The 17,180-nt window shown below is 43.0% G+C and overlaps 1 protein-coding gene across 2 annotated transcripts in view; it reads right to left on the bottom strand.

The window, feature by feature from the left end:
• Positions 1-1,019: 1,019 nt before the first annotated feature.
• The window catches only part of SMG6 (SMG6 nonsense mediated mRNA decay factor), a 349,120-nt gene continuing 332,959 nt past the window's right edge, over positions 1,020-17,180 (bottom strand). For both annotated transcript variants that reach the window (XM_069761370.1, XM_069761371.1), the window contains exons 16-19: positions 10,978-11,125; positions 3,951-4,162; positions 3,552-3,633; positions 1,020-3,083 (exon numbers count right to left, since the gene is read on the bottom strand). In XM_069761370.1, coding sequence (XP_069617471.1) covers positions 2,953-3,083; positions 3,552-3,633; positions 3,951-4,162; positions 10,978-11,125 — 573 coding nt within the window. In that variant the 3' untranslated portion in view covers positions 1,020-2,952. The remainder of the gene's footprint in view (positions 3,084-3,551; positions 3,634-3,950; positions 4,163-10,977; positions 11,126-17,180) is intronic.

Genomic DNA, 17,180 nt, shown 5'->3' on the forward strand with positions numbered 1-17,180 from the left:
GAAATGCCCGCTCTATCAATATATAAAAATAATTAATTAGATCGGTAAACGACGTAATGAACCAAGAAGTACATTTTTTGATTGCCGAAACTTTGCAGACGATCAATAAACTCAATATGATATAAACAAAAACATCAGCAGGGCGCGCAAAAAAATAAGCCCTCACCCAATTCCAGATCACGAAAAATGGAATTGTTACGGCCTCGGAAAATGACATTTTTTTTTTCCTTTACAACATCTGGATTTTTTTTATTCACAACTGAAATAAAGAGAGAACCTAGACATGTTTGGTGTAAGAACTCATAATGACATGGAGAATCATAATGACAGGTCAGTTTTAGCATTTAGTGAACACTGTAAAAAAAACACAAAAAACAATTGTGTAATTGCACTTTTTTTTAGCAATTTCACGGCACCTGGAATTTATTTCCCACTTTTCAGTACACTATATGGTAAAAATCAATGGTGTAGTTCAAAAGTACAACTTTTCCATGAAAAAACAAGCCCTCACATGGCCATATTGATGGAAAAATGAAAAAGTTATGGCTCTGGGAAGAGGAGAAAAAATGGAAAAATGCAAAATTCCAAGGTGGTGAAGGGAATAAATTGAGGCTTTTGAAAATGAATGCTCAGTCCAGAAGGAGAAAAAACCTATAAGACATATTACGAAGTTTCTTATTTTCACATGAACTACTGATTTATGAAAAAAAAAGAAAAAAAAAAAAAAAGAAAATGGCATCTTGCTTATACTCACCTTACCACTGTTTGACTTTTAATTCAAAATGTAATGAGAGAAATCTATACAGAAGGAATATTCAATGCAATGATGCAGGAGTCGGCGTCAATCAGGACTTTGGGGAGGCTCAGCGACAAAACCAATAGTCACTGACTTTCATTGCACCCAATACATCTGCTTAAAAAATTCCAGCAAATAAAAAAAATCAAATACAGTACATAACAGCTCAGTGACTAAGGGGTTAAAATTCACAAAGTGATACAAGAAAAACTAAATACACAGATTACAGTAAAATTAGATTTATTAAGATATTTTTTTTAGCCGACACAATCTAAAAGTAGCATACAACAAAAAATGTCTTCCAAGCAAAAACAAAAGTAATAAAATAACCACAGAAAAATAGGATTATTTAACATAACTATTCATTCCGTACGCCTGCTATAATGCTGGACTATCGGCGCTGAGCTTGCGTCACGCTGATGTTAAAGCCTTTTCTGCTAAATAACGGGAAGTGCATGGAGTGGGATTCATAGGATATAGATTTAGGCTGGTTGCAAGCACCAGTAAGGTTCAGGATCACCAAGATGGGAAGATCATTCTGAAAAATACACAAAGAGTTAAACACCACTAATCTATAGCCATACCAGGTTACATTACTATACAAAAAGCCACACAGACAGGAGAAGCGACTAAACTAAAAAAATAGATGAAGCCTTATGGAAGGTCTTCACTGCAAGCAGAATCATTGCACTCGGCCAACACAAACCCACATAACGTCATCACTTCTCACTGCTAACTAAAACTATTTTGTACACGCAAATTTGAAAAAGTTCACAACACAAAAATGAAACCGATCACCGCTATTATCTAGAGCCTCCACCGTCCGTCATGTTATCTGTATAGAATATGACCATTGGACTAGCCTCTGTCCGCGAGCCAGCCTTATCTATCTATACCCGCTCTGGTTTCCAATAACCAGGCTGGTCCCTAAATGTAGCCCAATAATCCTTGGCCAGCTTCGTCCTGCAGGAGTTATGCACGCTGTCCTAGCTGTCCGCACCGCGGCACAGCATGAGGCCGGACACTCTCAGCAACACAAAGAAGTTAAAAGGAGCCAAAGTCCAAGCCAACTAGTATGTAGCCAGGACCATGTGGTTGATTTCTGCCTTTATCCCTACAGACTGATCTTATAAAGTATTAGGGAAAAGGATGACATCAGGACCTACAGAAGACTTTTAGGATTTTCAGATGTCAGGTCTTGGCTTGGAATGACAGAAAATGCTGAAGAGTGCTCCCTGCCAGGGAAACCTGCCGAGAACATCTGTGTAACCCGGTGTGTGCAGCGATGAGGATCGGTCAAGTAACGGAAAAGCATTGTTGGACATATAGAGAGCAACATCATCCTTCAAGTCTGAGCTTAATAGCCACACCTACGCATCTCCCTATACAACAGAGGGGTGAGGTGAGCTTCTGCAAACAATAAGAGGGGGAAAATAAGAAGAAAACAAAGTAGCAATGTCCAGGATACAAAAGATGGGGAGAAAATAAGAGGGGGATATGCATCAGCGTACAACTGCGCCGAAGTTCGTTCAGTGTTTCAAAGTACAACCGGGATATCATCAGCCGGTAAAGAGAAACTTTCGTCCAAAATAAAGAAAAATAAAACAGAAAATAAAAACAATAAGCTAAAATGCACTGCTATAGTTAAAGAAATAGGATGGCAAGAAAAGATTCTCTGGGAACGGAGACCACTGCTTCCTATCAATGGAGCCTCGTGAGGCAGGTATTACTAGGGCGCAAAGAAAAAAAAGGAAAACATGAGGAGATGTGCCCATGGAAGGAAACCTGCCAGTGAAATCCTGCTCTGGATCATCGTCTTACTAAATTCTGCACCTTCACTGACCAGTCAGACCCAACATACAGTACCTAGACCCTTCTTTTCGCACTCCCGTCCACCTGAACTAACAGACAAGTTACAGCAGGCTCATGATGAGGGTGCATGAAGGGGACATTTTCAGCTTTTGTTCTAGATTTCAGACGATGGGTTGAGTCTGGGGTGCGTTTGTGTGTGTGGTTTAACATGGGGCAGTTGAACTGATGTATCAAGACCGACTAACGACTTCTCGCCCCGGCGGGTCACACACTGGATATTCTTCTCTTTTTTTTGTTTTTTTTTCTTGCACGCAAGGATTCTTCCTTTCTGATTCTTGTCTGCTTCACCCCACTTTGGCCCACGCCAGAAAGGCAGGAATGTCTCGCACAGGGACATGTCGGGTCAGGGCCTTGACTCTGAGGTTCCGGTCATCAGTCAGCAGAACAACTTCTCTTCTAAGGCGTATCGGATCGTCTGTAAAAGGGCAGAGAGTAAAATGAGATGAGGTACAGAAAAACGGAAGATGATGAGAAGAGAAAAAAATAGAAATTGATAGCCAAAAGGAAATGTGCAACAGCTTAGGAGTAAGTTCTCACAGGAGGAAGAACGTGGGAGCGGAGGAGATCTGTAAGGAGGAGGGGGAAGCTTGTCACTGCGACACTGGTAACCATCCTCCGTGTTACAAACCAGAGGCCAGCAGTTGTCAGGACTAGGCCAGGATCTGTCTTTGTAAACAACATAGACGGCTGTGGCAGGTTAATCCAATGACAGATGGGTTTGGGCAGCTCATGATGTCACTTTAATCTGCCACAACAGGATAGGGCTGGAGGAATGGGAGGAAGTGGCATGACTTAAGGTGTTTACACTAGTATATTGAGGGAGTCCAAAAATGAAGAAAGCATTTGTGAGGTTAGCGAGTCTGGGCCAAAGATGAAGCTTTACCTTTATTTGACGGCATAAAGTCCTTAGCATTGTCCTTGCAGTAATGAAGACAGCACGACAGGATCAAGTCATCGTTGTTTCCCTAAGAAACCAGAAAGCAATATCAATGTGATGACCTCCTTGATCACTAGGTGCTTCTACCAAAGTTGAGAAAAAATACTATTTGCGCTGCCCGGGTCCAGGTATCACAGACGGGATGCCGAATCAGGGCAGTGCCAATCATTTTCCTCAACGCTAGCTTCTACCCAAAGCCCCCTATAATTAGTGACCTCTATATCCCCTCCCAGTGCCTATATAGTACAAGGCAGAAAAAACCTAATCGGGATATAAGGGTCAATTACTACACTTCATGTAAAGGGCAGCCACATAGCACTGAAACGGCAGGAGGAATAAAGGTACCTTCTGTCCAGAAATATCCTCGCTCCGAAAGGCAATAGATTCCAGCTCATTACCACGACTTGTCAGTGCTCTCAGAAAGGGATCTCGGGATTCAAATCTATGCTCTAGAAACTGAATGGCCTTCCTGGCCTTCTCCTGAAGAGAGCGAGCCTGCACGGCGCTGCGCTGATCAACATCTTGTCCTTTTGCAAGGCCGTCCAATTCATGAATAACTACAGAACGGAAAAATGCACACAGTTTTTCAGAAACGATGGCACAAAAACAAAAGATTTCTCTGATTCTTATAATACATCGTCATTACCAAAATATTCACATGGACAGAAGGATGTTCCAACAAGATATAAGGCAATACCTTCACTGAAGAAAGATATAAGGCAATACCTTCACTGAAGAAAGAAGAAAATAACGCAGACCTCCTATTAAAACAAATTGGTCTGACAAATGTCCAAACTTCAGAAGAGAATTCAACGGGTCTTGAGAACCAACATGAACACTTATTTGGTTAAATTATCTTAGTGTCTATGGCGAATTGTACAAAATATGGCAAACACATGAGTAAAACGAGAAACATGCAGACAAAACTGGGGAAAAAGGAGACATCTCTTTTAAATGAGCCGCTTACATAATGTTTTATACAGGAAAGAAATATATCTTGGTACCGTGTTAGCCAGTAGATAGAAAAATATTTAGAGTTGAGAGTCCTCAGTGGTTGATACCTTTTAATGGCTAACTGAAAAGATGGTAATAAATTGCAAGCTTTCGAGACTACATACGTCTTTGCCTGATGAAGAGACGTATGTAGTCTCGAAAGCTTGCAATTTATTACCATCTTTTCAGTTAGCCATTAAAAGGTATCAACCACCGAGGACTCTCAACTCTAAATATGATGTTTTATAGGAGGTGTTATATGAAATATACCAAAAAATTAAAGAGATTCAACTATTTTAGCCCATAGGTCAGTGATGTATACAAAAAAAAGAAACTGGGCTTTACTTGCCCTCAATGGTCCGGAACGGCCTTTGAACCACTGGTACGGTCTTTGATGATGTGAAACAGTGGTGAAGTGATGTTGACAGCACTGCAGCCAATCCCTGAGCTCACCCCTTACATTGGCTGCCTCACCATCGACGTGGTGTCACCCGTGCAACTAATCAACAACAGTGAAGCAGCGTCAGAAAGGCAGCGCTAGAGAAAGGCAAGTAAAGAATGGTTTCTTATGTTATTCATCTCAGCTCTTGCTGGCTAAAAATAATTGAAAAGAGACAGCCCTTTAAGCACACCTTCACACAGCAGCAGCTTGGTCAGTGCTTTGCTTCACTATTTTGATGCCAAAACTAGGAGTGGAAATCAAACAGAAAAAAATATGTATTGGAAAGGTTTGCAACACTTCATATTTTGGACCCACTCCTGGTTTTGGTTTACAAATAGTGATTAAAAAAGTGACCTGAAAACTGGTAATAGAAAATATCTTTTCTAGATTAGGAAAAGTTTGGTTAAAGAGGCGGTATTGAGAAGTTCTTAAGTGTCCCTCCTGCTGATGGGATCTCACACGGCTCAGTACAAGCTGCAGCTGCCCCACAGACTGACTGTACCCTTTTGCTGGACTCAATAAAAATCTAGTTGTATTATTAGGATTAAACAGTTATTCGGATATGGATTTTTCAGAGTAAGTAAACCAGCCTCATCAGGTTTGAGACCTATTTAAAAATGTATTCTGTTTGTATTGTGAAATCTGGTGACAGTACTGCTGTATGAACTACCAAGTGTCCGGGGCTTGATTTTCTGTGAAGACACACGGCTGCTTACTGTTTTACTAAAAGTAAATCCGCTTCAGCTTGAATTTGTATATGCTCATGTAACATGCCCCAAGGTCATGTTGATGTACAAAGAAAAAAAACATCCCCACCAATAAAAATCAACCCAGGAGCATTTATTTACAGAAGTCCTTAAATTGAATGGATAGATACGGTCTTATACTGGATTAAGGAGGCAAATCCATTTTAGGCATTTGCAGTCACACGTCTGCTGCTGTCAGCACCAGAGAATCCTCACAGCGGAGCGCAGTGTGCATGATGTGTGAATTCACAAGCCTGCATAGACTACCTGCAGATTTCTAGCCTAAGGCCAGACAACCCCTTTAAGGCATGTTCACAGAATACGCCATAAAAGCTTGATGAAGTGAGGATCAGCAGAGGATCGTGTGTGTGTGGGGCACATTGGTTACTTTTTTATTTAGCTTCATCACAATATACCTATGTGGATGCAATGCTAACTTCTTTACTAAGGATAAGATTTTCCTATGTGACATCATATTCCAGAATATAGCCAAGGCATTACATCATCACCTTCTGGATTTGGAATAATTGGACACTTTCGGGCAATACCAAGCTCAACAAGCAGGATGTCAGATGCTCGGTTAAACCTACATGATACTGGTGCTATTACATCAAGGCTTTATCTCAGAAATGAAACCAATAAGGTATTCACAATAAGAATAGGTCAGCATGATTTGCAGACAAATTTAACATGGTGTCTAAGGCTTTGTTCGCATGTTGCGTTGCAAAAAATGCATGTATCAGGTTTTGATGCATTTTTGGTGTGAAAACCTGATGAAATTGAATGAGAAAAATAATTTTTTTTTGCACAAAACTGTATCAGCATGCACAAGAGACAAATGCACTCTGACAAAAAAAACGAAGCAATAAAAACGAAGCAAAAAATGCCACAAAAACTAAGCAAAACCTGCTTTTTGCAAGCAGCTTAAACTTTGAATAAAAAAAAAAAAGCATCAAAAACGCATTTGTGAACATATTCTAACTGTGCAAATCGCAATACACAGCTGGCGAGCATGCTTACCCTAAACCCATACGGTATATTACATACTCTATAAACATTGCCTCATTTAAAGGTAGTCCGTCATCAGTAAAAACCCCTTTACACTAGTGCATTTATCAAAAGATCTCGGACACAGGGAGCATCACCAGCTGAGTGGTCGCCCATACTCTCATCTGTAAGGCACCCTTCAAGTAATTTGCAATGCTACTTGGCCGACCGGGAACTCGTAGTGGCGTCCACAGCACATTGTCATTGTAGTATGCAATTAAAAAAGCGCACAAAGGTCAGTATCTGTACAGTGAAAATCAACCACCACACGATAAACTGAAAAAAAAAAACGGATAACATTCCGGCGCTGGGTTTAGACCGCGTTCACAGTGTGCAGGGTAAATTCTATTGTGCTTCTATTCTTAAAACTGTATTTGGAAAAATCAGAGATCCAAGTGAAAATTCCCCACCTCCCCCCATAAATAACAGAGTGAATGCACGGTCTTGCTGCCTTCACACCCCAAACAAATTAAGACAGCTTCTGATTCCCGTAAGAATCAGATGTGCCCAGGAACTGTCCCGATTTACATGCTCTGTAATTTGCCACGCACCGTTATAGGTGTGATTCCTCCTCATCAGTCGAATGCTTCTTGCCCTCACTTCCCAGCATGCCCTGCTCCTGCCATTGCCCAATGGTTTGCCTGCCTCTTGGTTATGTCTATTTGCAGTTTGACCGACAAATAAGCAAGAAGGTGCTGTTCCCATTTCGTGTAATCCGTGTTTTGCGCCTCAGCAGATAGAGACTGATCACACTCAACAACAGGCAGCAAGTTAGATAGAAAGGAGTGATTTTTGCACTGCCCATTTGATGAGCCTCCATATATTAACTTAACAGTGACCCAAAATATTCTGTAAATTTAAATAACCTGCAGTTGAGCGTAAACTACTGAAATATTAAGTCTTGTGCTAACCTTTTCATTTCTTCTCAGCTGCCCCACTGGTCATTTGTGTCTCTTGCCCCCGGCCCTGCCCGCTTGTTCTCAGTACCACCCACAGCTCTGCCACAGCCAGAGGCATTATGAGGAGGTCATCACACACCATAGACTACACATAATGGCAGGTGGCACAGAGATCAGTGGGGAAGACAAACCAAATAAAAAGACTTTGGTTATTAGGTAATATTTCTTTAGAAATCAGATGATATGATCTCTATATTACTAAAGAAGCTTACCAAAAAGGTCAACCAATGCCATGCTCCACATTCAGCCACATCAGGGGGAAGGTCTATTAGTAAAATTATAATACCACTTAAAGAGAACCTGTCAGCAGGTTTTTGCTACCTCGTCTGAAAGCAGTATGATGTAGGCAAAGAGACCCTGAATCCAACGATGTATCACTTAGAGGACTGGGTGCAGCCGATCTGACACAATCAGAGCTTTTAGATTTAAAATGAAGCAGAGCTGAGAAAGCTAGCCCCGCCCACACCAGGCTCTGTATATACAATGTTCGTAGACAGCGAGCTGCTTATCACAGTAGGGGGTGTTGCTGGACTAGTGTAGTCTGGTAATGTTAATATCTTGGTGATCAATCCTTCACAGTTAGTAAACGGCGCACGCTTTGACAAGTGACACATCCTTGAATTCTGTGTTTCAGCCTTTGTGTCCTGCTGTCTGCAGATTACACAGTAAAAACCTGCTGACTGATTCCCTTTAATGCTTTGGTCAATTCACCATAAAGCACAAATTGTATCATTAGTAGCTGAGAAACTACGAGTCACAGTTTTTACATTTACAAGATGATTTAATTGAAAAATAGAAGTAACATTCGTCAAGAAATAAAAATGTGGAATTCACCGCACACTTGTGTAGTTCTAGCGATGCTAGTCTAGACAGACAGAGTTTTTTTGTAGGCGGCTCATAAACAGATGGACACAGTAGTATTTGTGTGACAGGAAGGAGATTATAATGCATGCTCAATTCCTCCACAGGGAAGAAAGCGTGCTCGACTTCTTATTAAACCCACCCAAATAAACCAGATACGCCACAGGGCTCCTTCTCTCGGTCAGGGAAAGAACTCCCAAATCCAGGGAGCTGGCCAGACCACCCAGTAACACCAGTACTTGTGCCAGGGGCGAGTGTTTAGCAATAACTGGAACCAGTCAGAGATTGCACCGCTGGCTTTATATGGAGAAAAAGCTGTGACGGGGACGTGTGTTCCAGCAGCTGCTCCCTCAGCTGTGCGACTCTGCACCAAGCCCAGCCAGGGAGCTGCACAGCACGGCAGCCATAGCCAGAGTGCAGTCACACACAAGGCAGATGAGGGCTGGCGGCAGGAATCAGGGAACGCACATACTCACCCTACAATACCACAGCAAAGGCTATAGGGACTGCATACAGCTAACGTAAGTCACGGCCAACTGCAATCATCACACTTTCTGAGCAGTATCAGTATGATCTGATCTGATCATGGTTTTCTAAAATGCCCTGCAAAGATCAATATTCATATCCATAACTGGCATATTCACTGTGCCGTATAGTAAATTAGAGGTGGGCTCCAGGGTCAAGGACTTTTTACTGAGAAGGTACATAACAGTAGGTCTCACCAACGATGGTTCAGATACTTCTTCCTGGTGAATTTTGTAACCTTCAGAAAATGGAAATGTAAATGTCTGAATAGACATTTTTAGATAGATTACACCTAGAAACAGCAGTCAATCTGAAAACGCAGTTTTACAGTATACATCATGAGGGAGAGAGAGTGAAGCTGCCTTTGCCTCTGAAGAGACAGATGACGTAGCTTTTCATGACGTAGTTAAAAAAAAAAAAAAAAAGGTATGATTAGCAACTGGTAGACACTTCTCTCCTAAAACTATAATTGGATATCTGTTTTAACGCAATGACTTCTCAAATTCCAAATTTTAGAATTATGATTCATTCCAATTTAAAGGGAACCTCTCATTTCAAAAAAATGCTATTAAACTGCAAATATGGGGTTAATTTGCAGATTAATAGCGTTTTAAAACTGCCTATCCACTACACTGAAAGTCCAGCTACCGCGTCGAAATTACCTTTATTCCTCCTGGCAGCCTCCGGCTTTCAGTCATAGAGGCGTGGCTGGAGCAGTTTTAGGCTTCTTTCACACTAGCGTTGGAATCTCCCCGTCGCAATGCGTCGGGGAGAGATTCCGACGCTAGCGTTTAACGCATTGCACAATGGAGGCAGCGGATGCATTTTTCCGGCGCATCCGCTGCCCCATTGTAAGGTGCGGGGAGGTGGGGGTGGAGTTCCGGCCGCGCATGCGTGGTCGGAAAAAGCGGTCCGTCAGGAGCAAAAAACGTTACATGTAGCGTTTTTTGCTCCCGACGGTCCGCCAAAGCACGACGCATCCGTCGCTCGACGGATGCGACGTGTGGCAATCCGTCGCAAATGCGTCGTCAATGCAAGTCTATGGGGAAAAAACGCATCCTGCAAGCACTTTTGCAGGATGCGTTTTTTCTGCAAAACGACGCATTGTGACGGATTGCAGAAAACGCTAGTGTGAAATTAGCCTTAGTCACCGCTGAGTATACAATGAACGGTGGCTGTCACTACACCCCGGCAATAACTGACAGCCGGCCCTGCATTGCATCAGGGCTGAGCCAGCTGTCAGTCAGTGCCGGGGCGCGGTGAGCGGCGGCTGTAACTATGCACTGAGCGGTGACCGAAGCTGCGCCTCTATGACTGAAAGCTGGAGGCTGCTGGAAGGAATAAAGGTAATTTTATCCTGGTAGCCAGGCTTTCAGTGCGGCGGCCAGGCAGTTTTAGAAGGATACCAACCTGCAGATTAACCATATATCTGCAGGTTAAGAGTTTTTTTTTTAAAAAACAACATGACCGGTTTTCTTTAAATAAAAAAATGGATGATAAGCTCAAACTGTGAGACTGCATGCTCCTCAGTTATAAAGGAATGTGCTGTAAAGTAGAAGTATCTGATTTGTACCAGAAGATAATAATGAACAACTGTGACATGATGATCTACATTGTTTGTAATAAATCGGGGAGGTGCTCCTGAAAAACAATCAATCAGCTTAAGACATCTCTGCACGATCAATGCAGTTATCACAAATCTATGGATTCCTACTAATGTACTGTATACTAGATCACCTGGTATTTAGAGTTATTGTCCCTTATGGAACATACTGTCCCTACTGCACTGCAGATCTTACCTATGAGAGGAATAACTAGTATATAGATCTGACATGACAAAAGCTGCTGCAGCCCAGGGAGGTGATTGATAAATCCATTTGTATCAGGAACCAGGAATAAAGGACAGATTTTCAGTTCCAGGGGTCGCGTCTTGTCATCTAGGACAGCCTAGGAAGACAAAATAAGGCAGAAAAGTCATCTTCAGCAAAATCGTTAATAAAGTCTTAGCAACTTTAGAGAAAACTAGGATGCATAAAGTAAATCGTGAAATGCTGCTTTATAGGCAATCTCCAAATTGCTGCCTTTAGGCTGCTTTTTATTTTAGCTACTTCTGTGTACCCCATCTCAATTTTGCCTCTCCGCACTAATCAAGGGATTCTGATGTGTAGCAGAGGAGATGTAGGAAACCACTTGTCCTCATACATGGCTATGTTCTGGACCATGGAAAAATGGGGAATTCTTAAATATACGGGGAAATAAAGGTCAGTGTCAAATTTGTTTTTGTGGTCAATTACTATAATTGTCTGGTCTAATTGAAATGCAAACATCTGGCTTTAGTGGCTGCTACATTATATATATATATATATATATATATATATATATATATATATATATACATATATCTCTAATAACCAAGGGTGGGGGTGACCAACCATTTCCAGGACTGCAGTTCCAGCTCGGGGGCGCCTCTGGACAGGCTGTGCCTGTCTGCACGTCCCCTCTGCAGGATGCACTAACCGACAGCGAGGTCACATCATACCGAGCCAAGAACAGGGAGCAATAAAAACGGAGCTGGACGGTGGGTGGTAAAGGGAAGCACAGCAGTCACAGGGTAGCGGGGCAGTCGGGAAGTCTGTGGCATTTCTCCTCCTGCAGGGTATTGTGTTATAAATAGGCCAGGACTTCCTACTCCACAGGTTCAGAAGGATACGGTATCCTGTACGGCCGCCTGCTTACGCTGCCCTGTAAGTGACAGCGCTACATCTCTGCCTCCTCCGACTATCACAAGGAAGAAGCTACTTAACGTTCATAAACACCAAAAAGCAACATTTCTTCAACATAGCTGATCTCATAGACAGGTTTTAGCTCACGTACAACTATGGGGTCAAAGCAGAAAACGTTTATAGATTCCCATTTCTTCTTGAGAATAACCTTGTCCAGCCCTGGCCAATGGCATTTGCTGTGGCTCATCAACACACGTCCAATCCCTAATTATCGGGGTGGATTGACAGAATCTCAAAGATCTCACTATATTTCAATTAGGTGTATGAAAGGTGAGTAACCAGGCTGGTCATGGCAGCTCGCCAATTGCTGAAGGGTACACATGTGTGTTGTGTCCCAGAAGGGCTTTCACCGGAGCTGTATTACAAGTCGCTCGGCACAGATTGCAGGGTCCAGGCATATGGTGAGACAGATGTGCCTGGCAAGGAGTCAAGGCTACAAAACGAAGAATTATGGATGCGAAGGGCCCTGGGCACTAGGAAAGGTGGGGGCAGGAAGATGAAGAACAAATATCTTTTCCCCTTTGGTATCAGTCTTAAGCTCATCTGGAAGGAACTTACTCTGCGAAACGTCGCATTCTAAGCCCGACCAAACAATGAACATTGACAGAGGCCTGAAATCATCTTCAGGCAACAGAAGTCTCTTTATCACAAGGATTTATTGTCAATGTACCAACATGTCCAAAGGTGGGAAATGTTTTACCCGTAAGTCTCTCATTGATGGTAAAACATAAGCTCTAATCCTAACATTCAGGGAGACTAGTGGAGAAACTAACATTTAGAACCTCGTTCTAATTAGCGTAAAAACAATCACTGGTCGCCTTTTTAAAAAATCAAAAATCCAACTACAGCATCTCCTTATTTATCTAGGACAGTGGTATTATACTCGCCATTACACACGGTGTATTAGACTTTATCATTCTACATAAGCAGCCAGAAAAGTTGTGCAGAACCTGGATGTCTAGTTCTTTTTCCTTCTCCATACTTGACCAATGGGCGGACTATACCTGGTGTGATGTAAGTGTCCTCACCCAATCAAAGCCAGCTCACATGCTGCTGCTCTCCCCGTAAAAAACTAAGCAAGAAACTGCAGCTGCATCCCCCTCCTCTCTGTTGTCCATTTAAGTTTCTTACTAGGTTTATTACAGCAAAACTACAGAAAGATTAAGAAAATCTCAAGTACGAATATATACCACAGTACAGGGCATGATATGTAGTATACGACATTATACAAGTGCTGTGTCCGTGGCGTGGGGTGTCCCAGAGCTGTTGGGGCTTTGTCTGGCAGCATCGGTGCTGTGGAGCAATTACGGTATTTTTCTGACCATAAGACGCACTTTTTTTCCTCCAAATTTGGGAGGAAAGTGTGGGTGCGTCTTATGGTACGGATGTAGCATGTGGGGAGGGGGGCAGCAGTGAGTGGGATCGCACTGTTATCCTACTTCAGGATGTCCCTGCTGCCCAGAATCAGCGCTAGAGAAACCATGTGCTCCCGATGATTAAATGCAGTGAATATTCATTAGCGGCTCCCCGCCCACCTATCAGCTGAGCGGTGAGCCGGGAGCAGCAAATGCTTAAGCAGGGACACACATGGCTTCTCCAGCGCTGATTCCTGCAGCAGCTGGGCAGGTCTGTGTGTCTGGGGGAGAGGAGGCAGCAGCAGGGGCCAGAGGAGAGAGGAGATCGCTGCATACCTGCCTGCCATGCCTGGGCTGGACGCTGAGTTCTGTGCAGGAGGACCTGTGATGATGTCAGGAGTGGGCGGGCTGGAGCATCACATGGCAGCTCAGAGCCCTCCCTCTTCCTGACATCATCACAGGTCCTTCAGGCTCTCCAGTCTCCACTAGAATCTGCAGCTTCCTCATAACCTGTGCTGTGGAAAGGAAAGCAGTCATGGGATGCTCCAGCTTTAACCTCACCACAGTGTGGCTGGCTGCCACATTTAAGAGGTTAGTCTTTACAAAACACACTAAAGCACTCTGCCACTCCTTTGGTGAACTATAACTCCCAGCATGTCATAGGATCTGCAGGACATGCTGGGAGTTATAGTTCTCCCATGGGATTTTAAAGCAGCACTCCAGTGCTATTTTGCAGTGCTGGAGTGGTGCTTTAAATATAAGCCCTGTGCCCCCATTCTTATACTCACCCTCCAGCATCTTCATATAGTGCTTTACAGACACCGCACTGGTCCCACAGCTTCCAACATAATAACATACTATTATATATAATAACACCACATATAATAGTATGTCATTTATGTTATTAAATATTTTACCACATTTTTTAGCTGCAAAAATTTTTTTTCCCTATTTTCCACCTCTAAAACCTGGGTGCGCCTTATAGTCTGGTGCGTCTTATAGTCCGAAAAATACGGTAGGTCACCCCCCCTGCTGGCGTGTTAGGGAACTACTAAGGCTACTTTCACACTAGAGTCGTTTGGCCTCCGTCGCAATGCGTCGTTTTGGAGAAAAAAACGCATCCTGCAAAGTTGCCCGCAGGATGCGTTTTTTCTCCATAGACTTTCATTAGCGACGCATTGCGACGGATTGCCACACGTGGCATCTGTCGTGCGACATATGCGTCGTGTCTTTGCAGTCCATCGGGACAAAAAAAATTGCATGCAACGTTTTTTTGTATAAATCATTTTTATTGGTCACAGCAATAAAAAAAAACGAAGGCAAACGTTACAAACTGGTAAATCTGTGCAATGATAGGCAGTAATTTTAAGTCGAACAAGAGGAGCATAGTTACAGCATTTATGTCTTATGATTTAACTTTTCTGATCAGCAATGCTCCTGGCTATCCCGAAATCATGAGCTGATAACAATAAAAACCAGCCGGGATAGATGGTACCAATTGTTAGATTTCTTTGTGGATATTCAAAATACAATATGTATAATCGAACTAGTTATGAGGAGGACAAACATAGAAAGTAAGGAATGGGAAAGAAAAGAGGGTGGGAAGAAGAAAAGAAGGATGGATGAGGGTGTGGGGAATTCAGGGAAGGAGTGTGGCTGCCCCCACATCCCAGCGGACAGGACGCACGCCGAGGAACGGCCTGGAAGCATACGAGAATAGGCTATAAAGTGCGTCGGGTTCTGGAAACCCAGAGATCTAGTTCAGGAGTTTCCCTAAAAGCGATCCAAGGGGCCCATATGTTGTAAGTTTTCTCTGCGCTACCTGGTGACTGATTTATCAACTGCTCCATTCTATAGATGTCATTAAGTTCTGCCACAAAATCTGTACGGGAAGGAAATTTTTCTTGTTTCCAAAACCTAGGGATCAGATTTCTGACTGCAGTAAGAAAGTGTCTGAGGATACCCCTCTTGAACCTAGATATTGATAGGTCGCATAGAGACAACAATGCTAGACTTGGTGAAGGTTGGATCTGTGTGATAGACAGCTTATTATGAAGTTTAAAGACGGCCAGCCACAAATCCCTTATGGGGGGGCAGTCCCACCAGATATGCATGTAGGAGCCTATTTCCTTTAAACATCTCCAACAGACGTCAGGAGTCGTGGGGAATACCGCATGCACCATGGAGGGGCATCTATACCATCTTGCTAGAATCCTATAGCTCCTCTCCTGTGATACTGCGCATAATGACGATCTGGAAGAAAAGAGAAGAATTTTTTCCCTATCTTCAGATGACAAGGGTCTTCCTAGGTCGCCCTCCCATTTTGAGAAAAACAATGGCCAACCCTGCAGCGGAGCCCTTCCCTCTTGGAAGATTTTATAAAGCAGCGAGACAGTATGATCTGGGGGATTTGCTGATATGCAAAGCTTCTCAAAGGGAGTTAGCGGCCTGTTGATGTTGGCTTGTTTAGAGATTGAGTGGATATAACTTTTTAGTTGTTCATAGAAGAACCAGTCAACAGAGTATGATTCCTCCTCTGGGAATAGTTCCCTAAGGGACTTCATCCCAGTTTCATTTAAATAGTCATGGATGATGGGTTTTGAATCTTTTCTTTTATTTAGAAATGTCTCTCTATTCAACCCTGCCGGAAAAGCAGAATTATCGTAAATTGGAATTAAGGGGCCCGGGAGGGTTGTGATCTGAAAGTCTTTATTTCGGTTTTTGATAAGAAGCAACAAGTTTCTCGTAAGGAAGGGTATGTAGGTGCCCGGCCCTAGCCCCTTGCCTCCTTTCCAAAGTACAATTTGGGAGTCTCGTCCATTGAGATCATTTTCTAAGTTAACCCACTTTTTGTTGTTTTTACTGTGATAAAGGTCTAGGATACAAGTTCCCATTGATGCATAACTATAAATCGCGAGGTCCGGGAGACCCAGTCCACCTGTCGATTTAGATCTACTCAATGTTGTATATGAAATACGTGCTCGATTATGAGACCAAATAAAACGAGTAATTATTTGTTTGAGGCGGGAAAAGAAGGAAGCTGGTAGGTATAGGGGAATTGTTTGAAAAAAATATAAGAGGCGAGGCAGGAGGTCCATCTTCACTGCATTGATTCTACCCAGCCAGGACAATTGGAGCTTGTGCCATTTCTCCAAGTCTGAGTTTGTTTTCTGTAGGATTGGCGCAAGGTTGGTTTCAAACAGTTTAGACGTTTTGTTTGTAATTTTGATACCTAAATAAGTAAGGGAATCAAAGCTCCATTTAAATGGGAAAGCCCTCCTTAATTGATCCACCAAGGGGAGTTGGAGTGATATGTTTAGGATTTCGGATTTATGGGAATTCATTTTGAAGTTACTTAGGTGGCCAAATTTATGTAGCTCCGAAATAATGTTTGGTAGGCTCGTAGAGGGGGACGTAATATATAGGAGAATGTCATCTGCAAAGAGTGCCAGCTTATGTTCTTCAGAACGTGCATGCAACGTTTTTTTGTCCGTCGGTTCCACTTTTTCCGACCGCGCATGTGCGGCCGAAACTCCGCCCCCTCCTCCCCGGACCTTACAATGGGGCAGCGGATGTGTTGTAAAACTGCATCTGCTGCCCCCGTTGTTCATTTTCTTCACAGTTTGCGTCGGTACGTCAAGCCGACGCATGGCGACGGCCCCGTACCGACGCTAGTGTGAAAGTAGCCTAAGAGGTTTGCGGAAACATGGCAGTGGGCTCATACAATCTCATCAAAATGGTAACTTATGTCATGTTCAGTTTTTAAAACTTTGTGTAGCCACTATAGGTCACTTCACGATGCGGAAAATTTCCACTTTTTTCTTCCCTTCTACCCAGAGCCATAACTTCTGTCCACGTAGACAT

Source organism: Ranitomeya imitator, chromosome 3 (assembly GCF_032444005.1).
Source record: "Ranitomeya imitator isolate aRanImi1 chromosome 3, aRanImi1.pri, whole genome shotgun sequence".
NCBI classification, from domain to species: domain Eukaryota; kingdom Metazoa; phylum Chordata; class Amphibia; order Anura; family Dendrobatidae; genus Ranitomeya; species Ranitomeya imitator.